The 20,036-nt window shown below is 43.2% G+C and overlaps 1 protein-coding gene across 1 annotated transcript; it reads left to right on the plus strand.

Moving 5' to 3' along the window:
* Positions 1 to 10,876: 10,876 nt before the first annotated feature.
* LOC105817837 (butyrophilin-like protein 1) lies at positions 10,877 to 17,588 on the plus strand. The gene is made up of 9 exons (XM_012653637.1): positions 10,877 to 10,898; positions 12,112 to 12,462; positions 13,040 to 13,321; positions 13,453 to 13,653; positions 14,234 to 14,254; positions 14,345 to 14,371; positions 14,556 to 14,582; positions 16,382 to 16,408; positions 17,065 to 17,588. Exons 1-9 carry the CDS (start codon positions 10,877 to 10,879, stop codon positions 17,586 to 17,588), a joined length of 1,482 nt encoding a protein of 493 aa, XP_012509091.1.
* Positions 17,589 to 20,036: the final 2,448 nt, after the last annotated feature.

Below are 20,036 nucleotides of genomic sequence, written 5' to 3' on the forward strand. Positions count from 1 at the left end.
GGCTACTTGGAGACCCTGCCCTGCTTATTGACTTACCCACAGCCACAGATGAGGACAAGGTGGGCTTTGTTATCCCTGACATTTCTACAATGCTGATTCCAGTAGACCATCTGCCTTCATATTCTCTCTCACCGTCCACCTCCAGTTACTGCTCCTCAATCCCTAAGCTTAGTTGGAAGGACAAACACACATTAAAATGAGCAGAGAGATGATAAGTGAAAGAATCTTGTTTTAGAAGAAAATATAAATTCAGCTCCTCCATCAGGAGAGATACTAAAAACTCATTTGGAAACCTCATGCTGAATGTCGAGTGTATAAGAAAAGTAAAATATTCACAGCTGAACCCATTATCCTTCTTGTTCTATATCACAGTTCCACTCCCCTTTGTTCCTGTTTTGTTGTTACCCCCATATATAGGGTTTATGCCCACAAATTCCTTCTTACCCACCATGTCTATTTGATTATACCTATTAATATTTTCCCACCATTTTGTTGCCCCTCTCCTGCCTTTATCATTTCTTGCTTGAATTATGTAGGTCTTCCCTTTAGTGTCGGTGAAGTTAAGATTCTGGGCTATGGATTGATTCTTCCTGGGTTCACCTACTGGTTTGGCCACTTAGTGACTGTGTGCCAGGGAGATTTCACCAAGGAGATACATCTTCCAAGAGAGGATGTTAAAAGGACTTGTGGTTTAAAGATCTGACAACAGTGCAGAAAGACCTAAGCGGATCTCTTCCACCGTCAGGGAGAGAGGGTTCGTTTAACAGGAGAAGCTCGGACTCTGTGTCCTTAAAGGCGTAAACTTGGTGATAAGCAGTTGGAGAAGGCTGAGGTGCAGTAAAGACAAGGAAAACCCTCAGCAGTGGGAAAAATATAGAAAGAAAAAATAATGCTAATGTTAGCAATGACTCTTTCTCCGTGAAGGCTACAGAGGCTTCTTCATTCCCGCTTAACTGTTTTCTCTCCAAAAGCACAAACTGCAACGTCAATCCCTTTTTCATTTGACATTTGCACACAGGACACAATTGTGGACCTGCTCACCAGTGAGAGATTATTAAAGAAAAGGGCTCTTTCCTCCCAGAAGGTTTGGACTTCTCCAGTGGTTTACAGCTGCACATCAGACTTCTCCCTCCCTAGACAAAGTCCAAGTAAGAGTCGATGGGACACTAGAGCTTGAAGAATGGACAAGCTGAGCGATTAACTTTCAAAAAACTCAAAGAGATTTCTGTGTATCTCCCTCCAACAGTGGAAACGTGTAGTGAGCATTCACTCAACTGTGACCCTTCCCTGTCAGTCCCAGCCCTCCTCCATATTTGATAACAACAACAACAACGAAAAAAAAAAGAAAGAAAGAAAGAAAGGAAGAAGTCTTTAAATGTTGGTTTAAAAATATTTACTTCAATACAACTCAGCAAGAAAACAGAAGAGAGATGTAGGCACTTGTTTAGAGTTTTCTTGTGACAAACTGTTATTGCCCACAGAGAGACTGCATTTCCCTAACGGTAACAATAAGGAAATTCCCTTGGGCATTTTCCAGTTGTCTCATTTCTCTTTTGGCCTCTCTCTGGAAAAGCCTGAAATCAAACCTACTGAAATGGAACTCTCTTAACTACTCTCTACTCAAGAACAGCTCTCGTGGAGAACACACTCGTAAGAAGCTGGAGTGGAGGCAGCAGAGGTGCCTAGGGACTCAGACATTTGCTTCTTATGGTGTCACAGAGCGTTCACTTGTATCACAACTACTTAAAGGAGTTACAGAGGTCATTGGAGAGAATCCGGACAATTTTCAGTGTGACTGGAAGCTATGCAGATGGTCATAGGTATGCCAGCCCCCCGAAGACTAACGTGAGGTTGGACATTCCACAGAAGGTGATTCCAGTGAAGGAATAGATGTGGGATCCACCCACCATGTTGTAAAAGGACACAGCCCCAGCCCCCAGTCCAGGAAAACTCTTGTCCCGTGGGGGAGCTGCCACAGCAAAAGAGATGGTGACTGGGAGGTGAGAGCCATGACTTCCCCTTCCTTGTATGCCACCACCCAGACATCCTTCTCTGGACTTTCTACAAACAACCTTCACTGTATCTGAGCAAACACCCAGAGCCCATCTCGTTCCTGGTCCAACGTCTGTCCCCATATTTACTTCTACCTCCCAATAATGTCTCCCTGCGGTAAAGCAATTCTGACCCAGAATGCTGAGAACGGTTCCACATTCTCCTGGCCCTTGGTGTGTTGGGGCATCGCAGTTCTGAGGTTTGTTCCCTATAGAAGCATGTCTTCTAATCTCAGATACGATGAGTTTGGGAAGAGCTGTGTCTGGATCCAGAGAAGCAGCCACCGCAGGTGTCAGAGAAAAAAAGAGATCAGTCCACAATGGAGAAGGATTGGCCTTAGGAAAGATGCAAACACTGGAAAAGCAGAATGGAAGAAAACAAGAGAGAGGAGAATGGAAGAGTAGGTAAAGCAATTTATGTTCTATCCTAGAAGACACAGGATGTGTAAATCACAGCAGCCCGGGGGTGGATAGGACCCTAGGTGACCATCTGTTCCAGATAGGCTGAGACTATCTAGCCAGCATGGCTGTCACACCTGAAAATCCCCAGCGTCATGTGTTTCAGGATGACATCTCTCTGTCTTCTTCACATGCCTGTTACTTTACTGCTCGCTCTCAGTAATTACGTCCTGTCATTTCTCTAATCATGGCGGGCCCACTTTCATTTGAGCCTCTTCAGTATCATTTTCTGTGGGCTCATGCAACAGCTGAGTCACCCACTTCTCATACACCCTTATTATATTTCTACCTGTGGAAAGCCTGGTCTCGGTAGTCCGAAAGATCTGAATCTTGATAATCACTCTGTCCTTAGTAGCTGTGATCTTGGCGAAGTTACTTTGCTTCTTTCAGGCACACTGAGTTCTCATGGTGATGTACATAGTTATGATACTTAGCACAGGGCTATTGTGAAAAATGAAGGAGACAGCGTGTAGAGAATTGAATACTATGTTTTGTCCACTTGGTTAATTTTAGCTTCCAATAGTTATAGGAACACTAATATCAGCAGTAATAGTAGCAATAGTACCAATACTACTAATCGTAGTAATTAATCTGCTTCCTGTCAAATCAAACTCCCACAATAATTAAAGTTTTTCTCACTAGAATTTGTATATGGGAATTATAATATATTCAAATTTTTGGAGGATTCAATTAATGAGGAAATGTTTGTAGGAGCAGGGACATTCAGAGTAAAGTAGCATCACTAGAAATTGACAACCCACAATTCTAAGACTCTGAGATGGTCAGGGGCTATTTTCTACTTCAATGAGCTACAAGAAGCTCTTCCGCCTCAGGCTGTACTCTTGCATGCACAAATGAAAGAGTTTCTCACTTGTATAGAAGAGGTTATGTGGGGCAAAAGGTCACTCACCTGCTTCAAACTGTTCCTTTCTGCAGTCTGAAAACAACAAGAACAAAATAATCACATGGAAAAATATGCCAAGAACATGTCTCATGAACTAGTGAAATACTCCCCTCACACTGTTTTCTGGACTCCCAGCTTCGAAATATTATAAAATCTCCGGAAGATGACACCTCTCTGGAAAATGCCCAGATAATGCCTCATGAAATCCTGGGGCAACTGAAGACATAAGACAAATTAGAGTTACTCACCAGCATATAACTTTGCATTTCTCCAGTCTGAAATAAAACAAAGGAGTTAGATTTTCTCATTCATAAGATCTTCACTTCAGAATATAAAATTATTGTGACTTTATGAAGTCTGAAGGTTTATGATAGTGCTATATTTTTTTGCTCAACATCTCTTAATGATAGTTCTGGGGCATTTGGCTTCTTTTACATCTCGCGTTCTTCCTATCCCATTTTCTACATTCCACCAGTCTGAGGGGCTGGTCCTTTTGGGAGAAGGAGACGATAGGCTTGAATTGGGGGGTGTGTTGTTGCCTAAACTTTCATGTGCTGCCTTGACATCTTTGAGCCTCACAAGACTCCAAACACCTGACTGTGGGTACCCCTATTCTCATCAGATATGTCCTCCACCAAGCCGGGAAGCTCCCCACCCAGTTAATTCCCCTGACAGTCAAGCCAGCTGAATCCCACTGGGTCCTCAACCAGAGGGCCTCATCTCCCTGTCAGCCTGGAACATTATTCAAACAAGCCAATCACATACTTCCACAGAAAATAGGGGCCCCTCATCCTCTTGTTATGACAAAGCCTGCCTCCTGTATCCTTGCTGGTTTGCTCTGCTCCCAAGGGCAGCCCCGTGATCTGCATGGAGTGCAGTCTTCCTCCCCCAGGCCGTGAGTTTATGTGACTAATAACCTGCTGTCCGTCCCATCTGTCCAGTGCTGGGTGTCACGTGTTTGACCATCTTACTCCATTTAGGGGGCAGATCCCTCCTTTGCTAAGAAGATGAACAGGAAGCAATCAGAACAGGGGGCAGATGAGATGGTTGGCCCAACCATGATGTCAGTGCAACTCATCTTGCTCCTATAATTCTTTCCTTCCAGCTGAAAAGGAATAACAGCCTGTGAGATACCAAATACACAGCATGGAGTAAGGATGCTGCTTCTTCTATTGATATAATGGCGAAGAAAAGGAAGAACTTACTAAGCTCTTTCATGAGTGATTTCTAAAAAGGAAAGAAAATAACAAAATAGATTTTCCAAAAAAAAAAAGAAATGCCCTAAGTTTATTTTCTAGTCTATATTACAATCCCAGATCCTGAATGACACTTCCATATAAATAGATCAAAAAGTTTACTGTAATCGAGAATTACTATGATTGTTTTTTCCTAACCCTATGTTTATACCAGTAAACTTTCCTTCTCCATTGGATTCTATTATAACATTTTTCTCATAGGGGCCCTGGGCCCTAGGTCTTGTTGGAGGTCTCGGGATTCTAACTTAGTCTTCTACACGTCTCTGTGTTCCAACAGGTGCCATCCATACACTCGGCCATGCTAACAAATTCACAAACCCCATCACATCCGATTCATAGATTTACCTTTGGCTTCACTTTTTCCTTTTCTTACTTGGCCTTCCATACTCTCTTCTTTTCCCGTTTTTCTTTCCAAGCCAAAAAACACAACAGCACTCATACAAACCACAAGTATGGGGAAAGTCACAGCAAATGCTACCTTCCAAGGAGAGGTCCTAGGGAAGAAGGACTCTGACATAGGGCTCCCAAAACCTCATCAAAAACATGCACCTAGCATGCCTATCCCATCCCAGGTCCCAAGTATCCTCTCCTTACTCTTGTCCTGTCCCCAAACTGATCAACACCACTGACCTGGGATAGAAATAGTTTCCATTTGTTCTTGTCCAAAGAAAGAGTCCTTCATGGAGCCGGCCACCTTTCTCTTTGAGCTGTCTCTCACAGTGAGGGATGACTCTCTCTGGAATAGCCCGTCATCATCTTGGGTCTCGTCCTCAGAGAGAGACGGTATCTTCTCTCCCTTTGCATCTTTCCACTGGGCATCAGGCTGGGGAAACCATCCCCTTCCTGTGCATGTCAGCCTTATTCCTTTATCTCCTGGACCCACCATAAGGATGTCAGGACCACAACCCAGCCCTGGAGAAGAAAATCATTCATCTGATACCTGGCCACTTTTTACCCTGAAATGCCTAAAGTTATACAGTAGCACCAGTGTGTGAAGAAGGATGAAGCATCATAGTTTTTGGTGGGAGAAAAGGGTATATGTAGTTCAAAAATCACAGCAGACTTGAAGCTGATCCTAAGACTTATACCAAGGCCTGTCACGCATTCTCTCCCAAAGCACATCTGCAATTAAGTCCCAGAGGGATGAGAGAAAAGGGGCAGGGTGAAATCTGCTGATGTTGAATTCTTTCTGAAAAACATCTGTCTGCATCTATATCTATTTATTATGTTTATTGGAGTCTCAAGGAAGACTATCTTTCTGAGATTAAAATGAGACTTCTGGTAGTCAGTTCCTTAAACAATCTCCCCTTGTAGCTTTTTCCAAATTATTTTTCTTCCTCCAAGTAGACATTATCTAAAAGATGAAGGCAGCTGGGTAAAGTTAATCCTGGAGTCCAGTGTTTTTACTTTTTACCCTCACCCGTTTATACCCTGTCTTTGAAAATAATGAGTCTCCTGAATTCTAAGACTACATATTATTTTGCCTTTTTGAACTTGATCTCATATGGTACAAACTCCCTTATGTCTGGCTCAATCCTACTCCAGTTCCTCAGCTGCAGGAACTAGATTAGAATTCTCAGCTACATCATCATTTTTTTTTTTGGCTAAAAGATATAACACAGCTAATATTTACTACCAGACCCTGACTTGCCAGGGAGGACACACTTCTGGAAAGCAGAAAGCAATCTGAAAGACAATGCATCTTCTCAGAATTGCCCAAGGGAGCCGCCAACTCTCTTAAGCAAAGGAAATACCTATGTGGGTAAAACTGGTCCTGAGCAAAGTGGAGCAGATCAAAGCCTAGGAAGCAGGAAGTGCCAATAGACCAGATAGACCTTGCATCTCCTAGAGGAATATAGCCACTGAAGTCCCAGTTTGAAACAAGTAGACAAAAGCAATACCTATGTTGAGAAAGAACGGGAAGGGATGCCCATTCTTGAGCACAAAAGTGGCTGTACTTGGCAAAGGTTAACTGAATGGAAGATAAGCGTGGATATATAATTAACCAACTGCTTCTAAAGGTCAACTTGTCTTTACACCCATGAGTCAATGAACTGATTTGGGAAAGATACTGAAAAATGCTATGCTCCCAGGAGGTTAGTTCTAGACTGTGAAAATCTGACCTCTTACTGAGAGGATACCAAAGTGGGCTCACAGTAACATTACTGAGAGAATCTGTCACCCTTACCTTCAAGATCTAATGAATTTGGCCTCTTCCTACATAAAGAAGGAAATTACACATCAAGAAGATGGATAAAATTTCTTTTTCTTTTTTAATTCCTTTCCGGTGCCCCGGCCAAAAGGCCAAGGCAACAACCCAACCCAAAACAAACCCAAAACCCCAGACCCCAAGGAACCCCCCGCCCCAACCCCCAAAAGAACCGAGAACAAAAGCAAGCAACAACAAGCCCTGCCAAGTTTTTTTAATCCTCTGGAAGGAAGGGGGCCCCCCAAGGTGCCCAAGCCCAACCTGAAACCCCGGCCCCAAACAAACCCCCCGACCCCGCCCCCCAAAAGGCCGGAAATAAAAGGGGGAAACCACCGAGCCCAGCCAATATTTCCTTTTAATGAACATTGACAATTTTCAATTTTATATCATGACCAAAATGATACAATATACATATAGTAAGCCTTCACTTAACATTGATACATTCTTGGAAACTGTTATTTTGAGCAAAATGATATACTGGAGAAGTTACTGATTCTTGTTTTGAGTCATGATCTTCATATTGAGTTATGAAGGTAATAAAATTCATGTTTAAATCTAGATGTTTGAGCTGGGTGCAGAGACTTACGCCTATAATCTCGGAGGCAGAAGCAGGAGGGTCGCTTGAGCCCAGGCATTGGAGGTTGCGGTGAGCTATGATCCTGCCACTGCACTCCAGCCTGGATGACAAAGCGAAACTCAGTCTCTAACAAAAAAAGATTCTATATAATGGAAAATTTGCAATCATAAAACAATACAATCTTTTGTAATTTGTCTATTACATATTGTTAAGGAGGAAAAGGCAAGCTGCAGAAAGAACACGTTGTGAGATATTTTAAGTGAAAATATCAGTATGTGTTAAGGAGCAGGATATTACTTGACATTTTAATAGTGTTAACTTTGCTTTAACTGCTACTTGAGTTTTCCTCCAAGTTTTTCCATCTCCTGATTCCAATTATAATATTTCAGCTTCAGGCATATTCGTTTGGCTTAAAATAGGAACTGTATGAAGAAGACCTTTCTTTCTATATTGTCAAATGCATACGTTAAATAGAGCAATTGTATAATACAGTGGGAAAAAAATGTCTGTGAGCTACTGTCCTTAAAGAGAACAGAAAGAAGCTTTGAAAGAACGAGGTGGAGGTTTCTCAAAATTTAAGGAAGGGACACACAGATCTTCAGATTCTTCTTGAAGAGTTGTATCAAAAGTCTTGAACCATATTCATGACAATCTTCCTGGAGGCAATGGTGGAGTGATGTAACACAGCCGGGTCGATGAGCATCCTAGTGCTAACCACTGATGGGCCCAAACTGCAAGGCATTTGCAGAATCCTGCATGCTGTGGACTGCACTGGACTCCAGGGACCTTTGTACAATCATCATCCAGGGAAAGGGGGTAGGAAGTTCAATAATAACAAAGACATAATCCTCCCCGGCCTGATTGGCTGAGGAATCAAAGACAGATTTAATACCATTTTTAAATAAGTTAACAGAAACGTTTTTGAACTAGTTTACTATCGGAGGTTAAGATCTGCTTCATAAATATACGGTTATATAAAGAAAGAGATACAGAAAGACCGAGAACAATCTGGTATTAAATGTTACATTGGAAGAAAAAATAAATACTGAATGGAAAATGGATAATTGATTATCAATTTATATTTTATGCCTTTTTAATTGTTTACATCTGAGACAGCAAGCTTATAATTTTATTGTAATTGTAAATAAAACCGCACCGATAATGACAAAACCCATGGTGGTCAACTCAGTGTTCTGTGGACTTTCCCTCAGTCTACTCTTGCCTTTCTCACTGGCCCCTCTCTTCAGGGCCTTTTTATTTCCCAAAAAGCCACTCTGGTTTTCTCTACTTCTGCCTCACATAGGTACTCAACATTCGTTATTTTCTGACCTCAACCCTCTGCTGATAATTTTTGGGGGGATGATCCGCAGACCTGAATAGCATATAGGAAGATGATTTCCTCTCCCCTAATAATGTAGTTTCAGCCTTTTGCAGGTGAAGAAAGGGAGCTACACTAAACATTTTCAACAAAAGCACAAATCAGAATTCCTATCATTCTATCACTCTGCCCCGTCCAAAGTCTCTTGGGGTGACCTTTATTATTTCCACTTTCAAAGTAACTGAAGAGCTGGAGGCAGGTTGTGATTTTCTCCCTAGACCGTCTCTAGGAGAGGCATTCAAAAGCCAGGGTATCCTGGCAGCCTGTTGGTCCTTGTTCCAGATAATATTTTCCCAATCCGGTGAAGGGTGGGAAACCTGCTGGCTCCAGCCCCTGCAGCCGCACCCTTGGATGCTGAGCACAAGCACGATGCGGTGCAAATCGTCTCCGGAGCCGGCCCTGTAGGTGCACCCGGGAGACGGGGACTGCCAGGAATCCATCAGGGCAGTCAGACGGTGAGAGAGAAACGCGTGGTGACGTGCAGGAGTGTCTGTGGGAGGTGCGGCTCCGGAAAAGAGAGGGGCTTGCGCTCTGGGACCCACGGTAAGAAAAGGTTCCTTCCCTTTGGGAGTGAAGCCACAAGAGCTGTCCGTGGTCAAAATGAATGTAAGAAAACTGAAGACAGAGTGGCTGAGGGAGTGGACTGGGTCTGCACTTCGATTCTCAGCACTGAACTCAGGTTCCCAGAGAGCGCTGGTGACAGCTGAATCCTCAGATACGTACGAGAGAGACGCAGAGCCCAGGGAGCCATTGACAGCTTTCTACACCGCTGGGGAACCGCTGGGTTTCAGAAGAAAGAGAAGGAAAACCCACTGGGGAGGAGGAAGGAGTTGATGGTGTTGGTGGCAAGGTCTGTGAGGGACAAACAGCCCAAAGCCTGCGTATACAGTTAGATCTTTGAACAGAGGATTTTTTTTCTAAGAACCTCCACTGCTCTGCTCCCTCACCACCTTCTCCTGCAGAGCACCCCGTTGTCGTCGCAGTGAACGTCCCCCCATGCCCTGGGGAACATGGAGGGTTTTCCCGGCTTCTCTCCGGCTGGCTTTCTCCTCCCCGTTCTCCTCCTCCAGGCATCTGCTCGGGGCTCAGCAGGTCAGTGTTCTGCCTCGTGCTTTTGCTTTATTGGCTTGTTTCCAACGTCTCCTCTCACGCAAATGAAAACACCTGGTCACACATCAGCCAAGAGAACGCCCTCACATCTGTGCCCCTGCCCCGTGAGGAGACCTCGCAAAGCTCAGAGCTGTGACATTTATCTAAACCTTTATTGAGTGTAGGTGATTTTAGCCTGCTTACTTTTGATGTGACTGTTACAATATACCTGGTAATGTTGACACTGCCAAGAAAACCTAAGTCTGGGGACAAAGAATTTGGACTCAGGATTCCTGATCTCTATTTAGTTCTGATCGTGGACACATCGCTTACTCTCTCTGGGACACAATTCTCTCTTTCATAAAAGAAAAGGGCCCCTCCGGATAAGGTTTTCAGACTTCAGAGTTGGAGAGAAACTGGATAGGGGATCACAAAAATGACGTTCCTGTGTTATTATCTCTTTAACTTGATGTCAGTCAGGTGAAGAGTATCAAAATTTTTAATGTCCATACATGTTGACTCAGCAATTCGATGAGAATGTCTCCTAGAGAAATACTCTGTCATTTGCATACACACACATATATGTGAGGGCTGTCTGGAAAGTATCCAGCCATGTATCATGAAAAATAATTTTAACAATGGCTGGATACTTTCCAGACAGCCCTCGTATATATTATATAATGTTTATTGCAGGGCTGTTTGTAGTAACAATAATTTGGAAGCAATGTAAATATTCACCCATACAGTAATATCTTGAACATGACAGTATAGGCAGTGCTAAAAACAATTAGGAATAGCTGACCATGTATACTAAAATGGTTGGATGTCCATTGTTGCAGAAATTGATATATAATGATCTCATATTTGTGAAACAATGATTTTTTTTCTACTGCATTGTGGCTATACATAATGTCAAATGCCTTTTTCAAAATTAAATTGCTCGCATAACATGTATGGCCAACATCTCAGTATCAGGTAGGGAAGGACATATATCCCTTGAGTTACAATGGTAGTCTGGGTTTTATACAGGAATGGAGAAGATGGAGGGACCATGGTTTCAGTCTAGCACAATGGCCAAAGTCATGCTCCTTGCCCAGGATGGCCTCACCCACACTCTCTGGGACAGGCCGGCCAGGGCTACTTCCTCTAAGCTCATATGCCCTTGTCTTTTGTACTCAGTCCTCCTGGGCACCAATGCAGCCATCCCTTTCTGAACTCTTCCCAACTCCAGAGTCGCCATATTTGAGGACCCTTACTTAAGTCCTGACCATTCATAGCATCCACAATGTCTTGGGCCTCTACCAATTTAAGTTTTGTCCAGGGGCACCAGTCACCTTTTAGTCTTCATGGATTTCTACAGTAATATGATTTTCAAGCGATGACTGTAAGTGACTTGATGAGGGAGCGTATTTTATAATTCAGACAAAGTCCCCGTTGTGGCCTGCAGCACCCTCCCTCCCTCCCCTGGGAAATCCAACCACCCTCTCTGCTAAGGGTTGCCCTGACTCTTAATACGTGGAGCACAGGCCTCCAAGTCCCGCACCCCTCGCAGGGGCATAATTTTGATGAAAAAATTAATTCCAAGCCTTCACACTTATTTAAAAACAAACCAAAAGGCCTAGCTCACCTTATAATTCGACTTTTCATCCTGGGATAAAACACTACTATCCCCCACCCCTGCCTCAAACCTAAATCTCAAGGTCAAAATGTGCACTTACCTCCTAGGAGCAGGGTGCCGGGAGACAGGGATGAGGGAGAAGAGACGTGCTTTCCACTGCCCCCCAAAAGATAATTGCTTGATAAGTTACTTTGCCACATTTAATTCTCAATTAATCTCTTTTTACATAGATTTTACATAACTGACATATACATACTATTTGGAAATCCATAGAAAAATGTATGTCTTTTTGAATGCCTAACTGTAAAGTTATTACTTCCGGAAAAGTAAATGTAATTTGTTGGTTGGGGTGAGGGGAACACAGCTGAAGACGACATAAGAGATTTTATACATCTGTATACACACACACACATATACCTAAATATTTTTTTAATTTCAAGACATATATTACTTTTTTTTGGAAAATAATGCAAATAAAACATACGTTTGAGTCCCTAAATAAGGAAATGCAGATGGTTTTTCTCTCTCATTGTCCCTCATTCATTTCCCCGATCTGTCTGATTTTCACAGTGTCCAGGTTTTCTGTGAAGGGACCAGCTGAGCCTATTGTGGTGCTGCTTGGGGAAGATGCCACTCTGCCCTGCCAGCTGTCCCCCAAGCAGAGCGCAGCCCACATGGACATCCGGTGGTATCGAGCGCAGCTGTCCCCCGCTGTGCTGGTGTTCCAGAACGGACAGGACCCAGGCGGGGAGCAAATGCTGGAGTACCGTGGCAGGGCCGAGCTGGTGGTAGCCTCCCTCAGCAAGGGGGACGTGGTCCTGCAGATACGACAAGTGCGGGTCTCTGACGATGGCCAGTACCGGTGTCGTTTTCAAGATGGTGACCTGTTCCAAGAGGCTGTTGTGCAGCTGCATGTTGTAGGTATATTAACTGGGCCCAGAGCATCAGTTATGATGTAAAGCAAAGAGAAGGCAAGGGCCTCTGCTCCTGACCTGGCCCTGCTTGTGGTCTTCCAGGCGTTGATGTGCTCCTTTCGGTTGCAGAATGTCAGTGCCATAAACTGTGGTGAGGCTAAGACTGCCTACTCTATTCTCTATTTGCTTTAAATGCCAAAGAATTTAAATTCCTGAAGATGTTTTGACATCCCAAAGGACCCCAGAAAATTCAGTAGTATTATTTGTTCAGATAAATAATGAAATTCTCAAACATTAATTTTGACCCAATCAGAAAAGAAAATTAATAGAATTAAACTCCTTTTCTAGTTTTAATTGTCCCCGTTGTTTTCTCTTCCTGGAATGACCCCAAAGCTCTCTCAGTCCAAGTACAGTGGCAGTACTTTCAAAGGCAGTAAATTGATTTCTAAATTGAACCACAGGTCATCCTGACGCTGACCCTGAGCTTTGGTATACTCAACCAACTGAAGGGCAGCCTGGCCTTCAGCCTCAGTCCTCTGAGCCCCCAGGACCACCAACCTCAGGCACGCGCCTTCTCTCCTTAGGCTTGGGCTCTGCCCCTCATGTACACATGACGGGGCCCGAGGAAGGTGGGATCAGAGTGCTGTGCTCCTCAGGTGGCTGGTTCCCCAAACCCAAGGTGCAGTGGAGAGACACAGCGGGAGTGAAGCTGCCGTCCCTCCCGGAGTCTCAGACCCAAGATGGAGATGGGCTTTTTCATGTGGAGGCCTCTCTTGTTGTCAAGGACAGCTCCATGGGCAATGTGACCTGCTCCATCCAGAATCCCCTCTCTGGCCAGGAGAAGGCGTCAGCCATCTTCCTCCCAGGTCAGTGGGGCACACAGGCCAAGGGGGTGTGGCAAGGGCAGGATGGGGAAGGAGGGCTGGTGGGAGCCTTGGACTGAGGGCTGGGCCTCCCCCAGGTTGGTCTCTGACTGTGTCTCCATGTGCCCTGTCAGAGCCCTTCTTTCCCAGGGTGTCTCCATGGAAGGCAGCCCTGGCTGGGGCTCTCCCTGTGCTGGGGCTCCTCCTCACTGGGCTCAGCTACGTTGGCTGGAGAAAACATGAAGCCAAAAAGAGAGAAATAAAGAAAAGTAAAAAAGAATCTCATGAAAGAGATCAGATGAGGAATGAAAAGGAAATGGCACTGGAGACCAAAGGTAAATTGGGCAGCAGCACAGATCGGAGGTTTATGGGGAAGCTGGAGATACCAGTTGTGTAAGGTGGATGGAGAAATTGAAGGTGCCAAAGGATCCCAAGGGAAGCACAGGGTACTAGCATTCCACAGAGCCGAGAGTCCTATGGAGAGGAGAAACGCACGTGGGAAGCTAGAAGACCAGTGGGCAGTGGTTGGTCATAAAGCCCCTGAAGTGTGGCCGGTCAGTCCACACCATGCTCTTTCATGCCTCCCTGTCGCAACTGCTGTTTCTCCTTGTGGAAGTGTCTTCCACTAAATTCTCTTCCTACTCATCCTTCAAGAGTAAGCTTCAGAAACACCCACGAAATCTTAAACTCCCACGAAGCATGGACATTTCTTCCTCTGTGACCTGGTGGCACTTTTCACTTAACTTTTCTTAGCACTTGTCATTTTTGATAGGATGTACATGTTTGCTAATCCTTCTCATCTACTTAACTAGGGGACCCGTAAGGGAAGGCCAAACTTAATCCATTTAGCTACTCCCTAAACTCAGGATCAGCTAAAACTCAATTTGATGGGTTTTGTATCTCCTCCTCTTTCAGTGAAACTCAAGGCAGAGCTTGGTGAGTCTTGTTTCTTCTTATGCCTGGTCTGGAATTTGTTTGCCCCCTTCATACCTGTCTGGATCTCTCATTGAATGCTGTTTCTTTCAGAACGGCGAAAGGCATTGTACAGTGAAGGTAAGAGTCTCTGTTTCGACACCATGTGATGTCCCAATGCCCAACATGTTCTCAGCTCCACTCTTTAGAGGAAAAGACTAAAGATTTCATGATGACTCGTGAAAAAAAAATAAGAGGAAAGGAAAGGAATATAAGCCACAGGTTAATGTCTCACCTTGTCTTACCTGGATTTGTTCTGTTTTAGATTGGAAGAAGGCCCTGATATATCCTGGTAAGGAACTTTCTGGTTTTAAATCTTTCCAAGTGCCTCTGGTATTATGAGCATAATAAGTACAGGCATAAACACACAGACACACACACACACACACATACACACACACACACACACACCTTGCAAGCTGAAAACATTGATTTGATATCAATGTGTGCTATTTTGTATTTGAAGGCTCAAATATTCCATTGTTTTCCAGAACTAAGCATGAAGGAGAAATAACTTCTAACTGGTAAATTCTACAACCTAGGTGGGGTAAACTCAATATGAACTGTTAAGCCATGTACTTTGGAGAAGGAAGGAACAGAACTCATTGATTTTTATGAGATCTAGGAAGAATAAAGAATACTTTGTTATGTCAGCATTTCTACAGGACAAAGTTTAAAAGAGCAGATAATATACTTCATATTTGGAAAAATATATTAACTATGATTTTATATATTTTATATTACTGATTCAAAGTAAAGAAAATAAAGTTTCATATATAAGGATATAGATTTTAAGTATTGAAAAACAATCTTTCAAAATATTTTAACATCATATGTAAAAATATATTTATCTGGTGGTAGAGAAAATTGGCTACTTTTAATATCCTTCTAATATCTGTGTCTGTGTATTATGTGGGTTTACAAATGTGTGTGCATGTGTGACCTAAAGTTGGACTTCACAAACATGCTAGGCCATTCCTTGAACATATACTTGGGCAATTTTTAACGGCAGACGCTGCGTGAGATGTTGGTATCATAAGCCGTTATCGCTGACTCTGTGGAACTGAAAGTCCATGTGGGAAGTAAGCAAGGAGCCAGGCCCCTGTGTGCAGCCCTCTCTGGTGGGAGAGGTCAAAGGAGCCCTCCCAAGAGTGAAGCTTAAGCAGTTTCTATTGACAGTTTTCTTTCACGAGCTGCTTAAATGTGTTCCCGTGATTCTAAAGGAGGGAGCAAAGTACTAATGATTAGGACACATGAGTTTTAGTTTCAACACTACCAATTATAGCAGAGGAATCAGGTCACTTTCTCTTTCTTGACCTCAGTCTCCTTGTCTCTGAGACGAAAAGAGTGGAATACACATCCTTCTCGACTCAAGCACTCACAGGCTGTACATATCAGAGTGCTAAATTTCTTACTGGAGGTCAGTTCAATGAGAGACCAGTGCAGCTCCCATCAAAATTAAGGATAAGTCCTTATCTGTGTATTGTCCCAAGACTCTATGAGACTACCCAATCTCTAAATAAAACCACGAGGCCCATTATGAGAGAAGTGGCCCCAGAAAGAAGAAAATGCTGTCCTACTCCCCATGAGAAATCTCACTCTGGAGAAAAATATAAAACATCTGATTACTGGGCCAAAATAACAGGGGACAGTGTAAAGGCCTCAGCCAAAAGCTTAAGCCCTCTTCTAAGGAGCTCTTAGGCTGGGAAGAAACCACAATAAAATAGAATAAAAGGCTTTTATGGCTTTCATCCTCAGAGGCGGGCCTCACAGGTCTCAAGAGCACAGTGCAAGGGCACCTTGAGCACCACGCACCTGGTCCAGGTGTGCTCCGAACCTGGCTCAGGCCGGAGAAGCTTATTCTCCAGTATCAGACTGAATTAGGGCATAGTTCCTTACCTGAGACAGAGCACAGAAAGCATGCTGCTTGTCCTGTGGTTTCCACATGTTACCCAGAGTTTGAGAGGCTTACTGAAGGAAGTGAGGAGAATTGGAAGGAGAAAGTAATGAGCCCAAGAAGGAAGTGTCTTTTCCTTTTCATTCCCTGGGTATGTTTGCATTCTAGTCTCAATTTGTATTGCTCTTTTCCAGACTGGAGAAAGGAACATTTCCAGCCTGGTGAGTGTTTTTGTTTATCTTTGGCTCCCTTCCAACCTGTCTTCGGATAGTTTATTTTTCCTTTCTAATACCATCCCTAGTTGAAAAGACAGAGGCACCATTAATCTAGTGAAGGGAGGGAGGAACATGAAGATCATTTAATGTAAGCCTGAACTGAACCTTCCTGCTAGGATTGGCCACTCTGGCTGTGTTTCTGTCTTCATGTACTGACACAGCTTTCTTGCCTGTGAGGTCCACCTGGTTCTGAAAACAGAAATTAACATAGCTCCTCAGGTGAGGAGACCCCTAACTAAATAAGAAGTGCTCATGATGGCAAGAGTACTCCACTGCTCTTTTTAAAGAGGCATGTGAGACCTAGTATGAATTGAAGAACATGTTTCTAATTTATGGAGAACATGGAAAGAACAGTATTCTCTAGTAAAAGCTGCAAGTCCTGGCTCACACAGGCACTCTGCTAAGACACTGATAGTAGCAGCGATAAGGTAAAATGAGACAAGTAGCACAGACTCCTCGGTAAGAGCACATGCAACCCCCACCACACACCGAGAGGGGAGGTATTGTTTTACCACTGGCTCCACGTTTTGCCTTTCTTTACAGTTTCACCTGTATAACAGCTCTCTGAAATATACAATAGTGACCCTTTCTTTTCCTTCTAGCCGTTGTGACTCTAAATCATGAAATGTTTCACCAGAATAATTCTGACCCAGAGAGTAAAGAGAACTGCAGAGAGGAAACACAGGATCTATCTCTCAGTAATAAGCAAGGAGATGACAACCTTATCACACTTGATAAGAAAGACTTCACATCAGGGAAATATTATTGGGAGGTGGACATCGGGGACACCGATGAGTGGACTCTAGGCATTTATGAGCATATACATGGGAATGGATCATCCAAAGAACCATCAGAGATATTCAGGGTCTTAGAGAAGACGGGATGTGAATATAGGGCTCTCGCCTATTGCTCCCAAAACATTGCTCTGGAAGAGCCTCTCTCAATAGAAAAGCATCCACAGAAGATTGTGATTTTCTTGGATTATGAGGACAATAATGTTTCTTTCTATGACATGACTCATGGTGCCCACATCTTTTCCTTCACCCAGGCTAGATTCTCTGGATCAGTCAACCCTTACTTCAAACGTAAAGCCATGAAGCCCTCCCATTTGCACAATATTAAGTGACTTAGCGGAAGGCCTTATACCGTGAACACAGTAATCTGTTCTCTGTAAACTCCAGGACTTCTGTCCTCGATTCGTGATCTCAAGCACCACTGATTATGAGATCTCTTATCCTAAGATGCCATGGGTCTCCATGGCCAGAGTTTCTGATTACACCAAGCAGTGTTTTCAAACAATCTATAGAGAAGAATCAAGTTTTTGTTTTGTTTTTTGGTTATTGTTATAAATGCTGTTACTTGCTTTATATCCAATATATTACAGACCAGTAATTTTCTAAGATAAAATATTGGAAAATGACATGAATAAAAAGGATATGCAATTACAAGTGGAAATTATTTTATTATTAGGTTCAACATAAGTAAAAGTATTCTGTCAATTTGCTCTAAAAGTTTTGTAACATCTACTCTATTTCTGTTCTTGTTTAATAAAGAACTGGTAAGAAACAATTTATGTATAGGTACTGGTCTTTGGACTATACTTTGAGTAGCACTGCTAAAGCAATGTTCAAAGGAATAAAAATGAAATAAACCTCACATTTTCAACAGCAAAACAGCAACCCTGAATAAAAATTACAAAAGAGTGCTATTTTCAAATGTTGAAGGAGAAAATAAATTCTAATTTGATAACAAGCTAAGCTGTATCTTAAATGCAAAGATAATTTTAGGAAATAAAAAGTGATCAATCATAATCCAATTTCAACAAATGTGATAATGTCAACATGATGGAGACCTGGGGGAACCAGAATGCTACAAAGCATATTGAGATATTTATTTTATTCGAGGAAGAAAGGGAAATTTTATTTCTTTGCCTAAGATATTAATAAAGGAAATGACCGTTGTATACTCTTGGGAATTCTAAATGTGTCTCCAACAAAAAGAAGGAAAGACCTCTCTTCTTCCCTCTCCAATCAAATCTATTATACTGAAATAAAATAATTAGAGGAAATAGTACCCAGTGCTGAAACATGGGTAGGAATAGAGTATGCTTTTATTGGCAAGTCTGGAAAACTTTGTAAATTCAGTGGACATTGGGTACTCAGACATTGTGACATTGGGTACTCTGAAGAATCTTGTCTCAGTTGTTGGAAATAATTAGCACTAGACTAAAAATGGGTCCAGTTTTGATGAACAAATATTAAAAACAAGATCCAAAAGGCTTAAGTTGTTTGCAAGTATCTTAACTTCATTCCAGAACAAAGCTCAACAAGGCATTTTGACATTCAGTCAAAAATGACCAGGCATGCAAAGAAGCAGGAAAATATACTCACAATGAAGAGAAAAATCAATCAATTAAAATTGTTAGGATGCAAGGCCTAGGAGGTGCTCACGGTATGGGTGGAAAAAGATTTCTCACCCAGAGATTAAGACATAAAAGTTAAAAAGTATATATTATCCTTTAGAAGGACAGAGAGAGAGAGAGGAGGAAAAAGAGGGAGAGCAGGGAGATGGCTTTCCAGCACACATTTGGGATGGTGCCCACCATCCTGCATGAGCTGCTATGGGACCAGGTCTTGAGTGAAATGCACTCCCCACAGTTTTCTGCTAGTGTACCCTGCCTGAGGAGGACTCCACTTCCTCTGGGCACAGACTAAAGGCACTATTTTGGGAGTTTAAAGCTGGACAGTGCCCTGCCCTCAAGCTGAGTTTGGGCTGATGAAGATGTATCCCCACCCAACCCAGGCTCTCCTGCACACACCTAGGACAATTCCCATTGCACTGCTATGGGCTCCTGTGAGACTGAGGTGCAAGCAGACCACACTCCCCACAATCTCTTGCTCATGCTGCTTGCCTAAAAGGGGCCCTGCCCTCTTTGATTGTAAGCCCTCCACTAGCACCATTTTGAGAGTTTAATGCCGGACCATGCCTGCCTGTGGGCTGAGTTTAAAGTGCTATGGCTGTAGCTCTCATCCAGCCAGGAAAGGATAGGGGAGACCAAGCTCTCCTAAACACACTTAGGACAATACCCATTGCCCTGTTACAAGCAGTTGTGGGAATTGTGACTAGCCTGCCCAATTCATTACAGCTAACAGTAACACCATCATGGACTACTTGCACTGCTATTGCAACCTCCCATATCACACCAGCTGCTCAGGGGCCTGAGAACCCACCCACACACCTGACCCTCTGTTCCAACTACTAGCTTTTGAGCAAGCCACCTGAAGGCCCAAAAGTTGGCCCCCCATGACACACTAACACTACTGCTAAGTGTAAGCTGACCTGGGTCCTAAAATCAGGCATAGTGAGTCCTCTGCTTTCACGACTAGGATCCAAAAACAGATTATCTGGCAATCAATTCCCTAGCAAAACTTTACCACAGCCTCAACAAATAACTGTTCCTTAAGACACCAAGGAAATCACAGATACCACTGACTCTGTGTACTAGCTAAAAGATTATACAAAGATCAGGCACCCAAAATCAAAGCCAAAGTGATCTACTCAACCAACAACATAT

Source organism: Propithecus coquereli, unplaced genomic scaffold, assembly GCF_000956105.1.
Source record: "Propithecus coquereli isolate 6110/MARCELLA unplaced genomic scaffold, Pcoq_1.0 Scaffold426, whole genome shotgun sequence".
Lineage (NCBI taxonomy): Eukaryota > Metazoa > Chordata > Mammalia > Primates > Indriidae > Propithecus > Propithecus coquereli.

Bases quoted from the DNA above. Each gene is read 5' to 3' on its own strand.
- LOC105817837 (XM_012653637.1), top strand. From the start codon at position 10,877: ATGGCCAACATCTCAGTATCAG. The intron at 10,899-12,111 runs GTAGGGAAGGAC...TGATTTTCACAG, and splicing joins GGCCAACATCTCAGTATCAG to TGTCCAGGTTTTCTGTGAAG. The intron at 14,372-14,555 runs GTAAGAGTCTCT...GTTCTGTTTTAG, and splicing joins AAAGGCATTGTACAGTGAAG to ATTGGAAGAAGGCCCTGATA.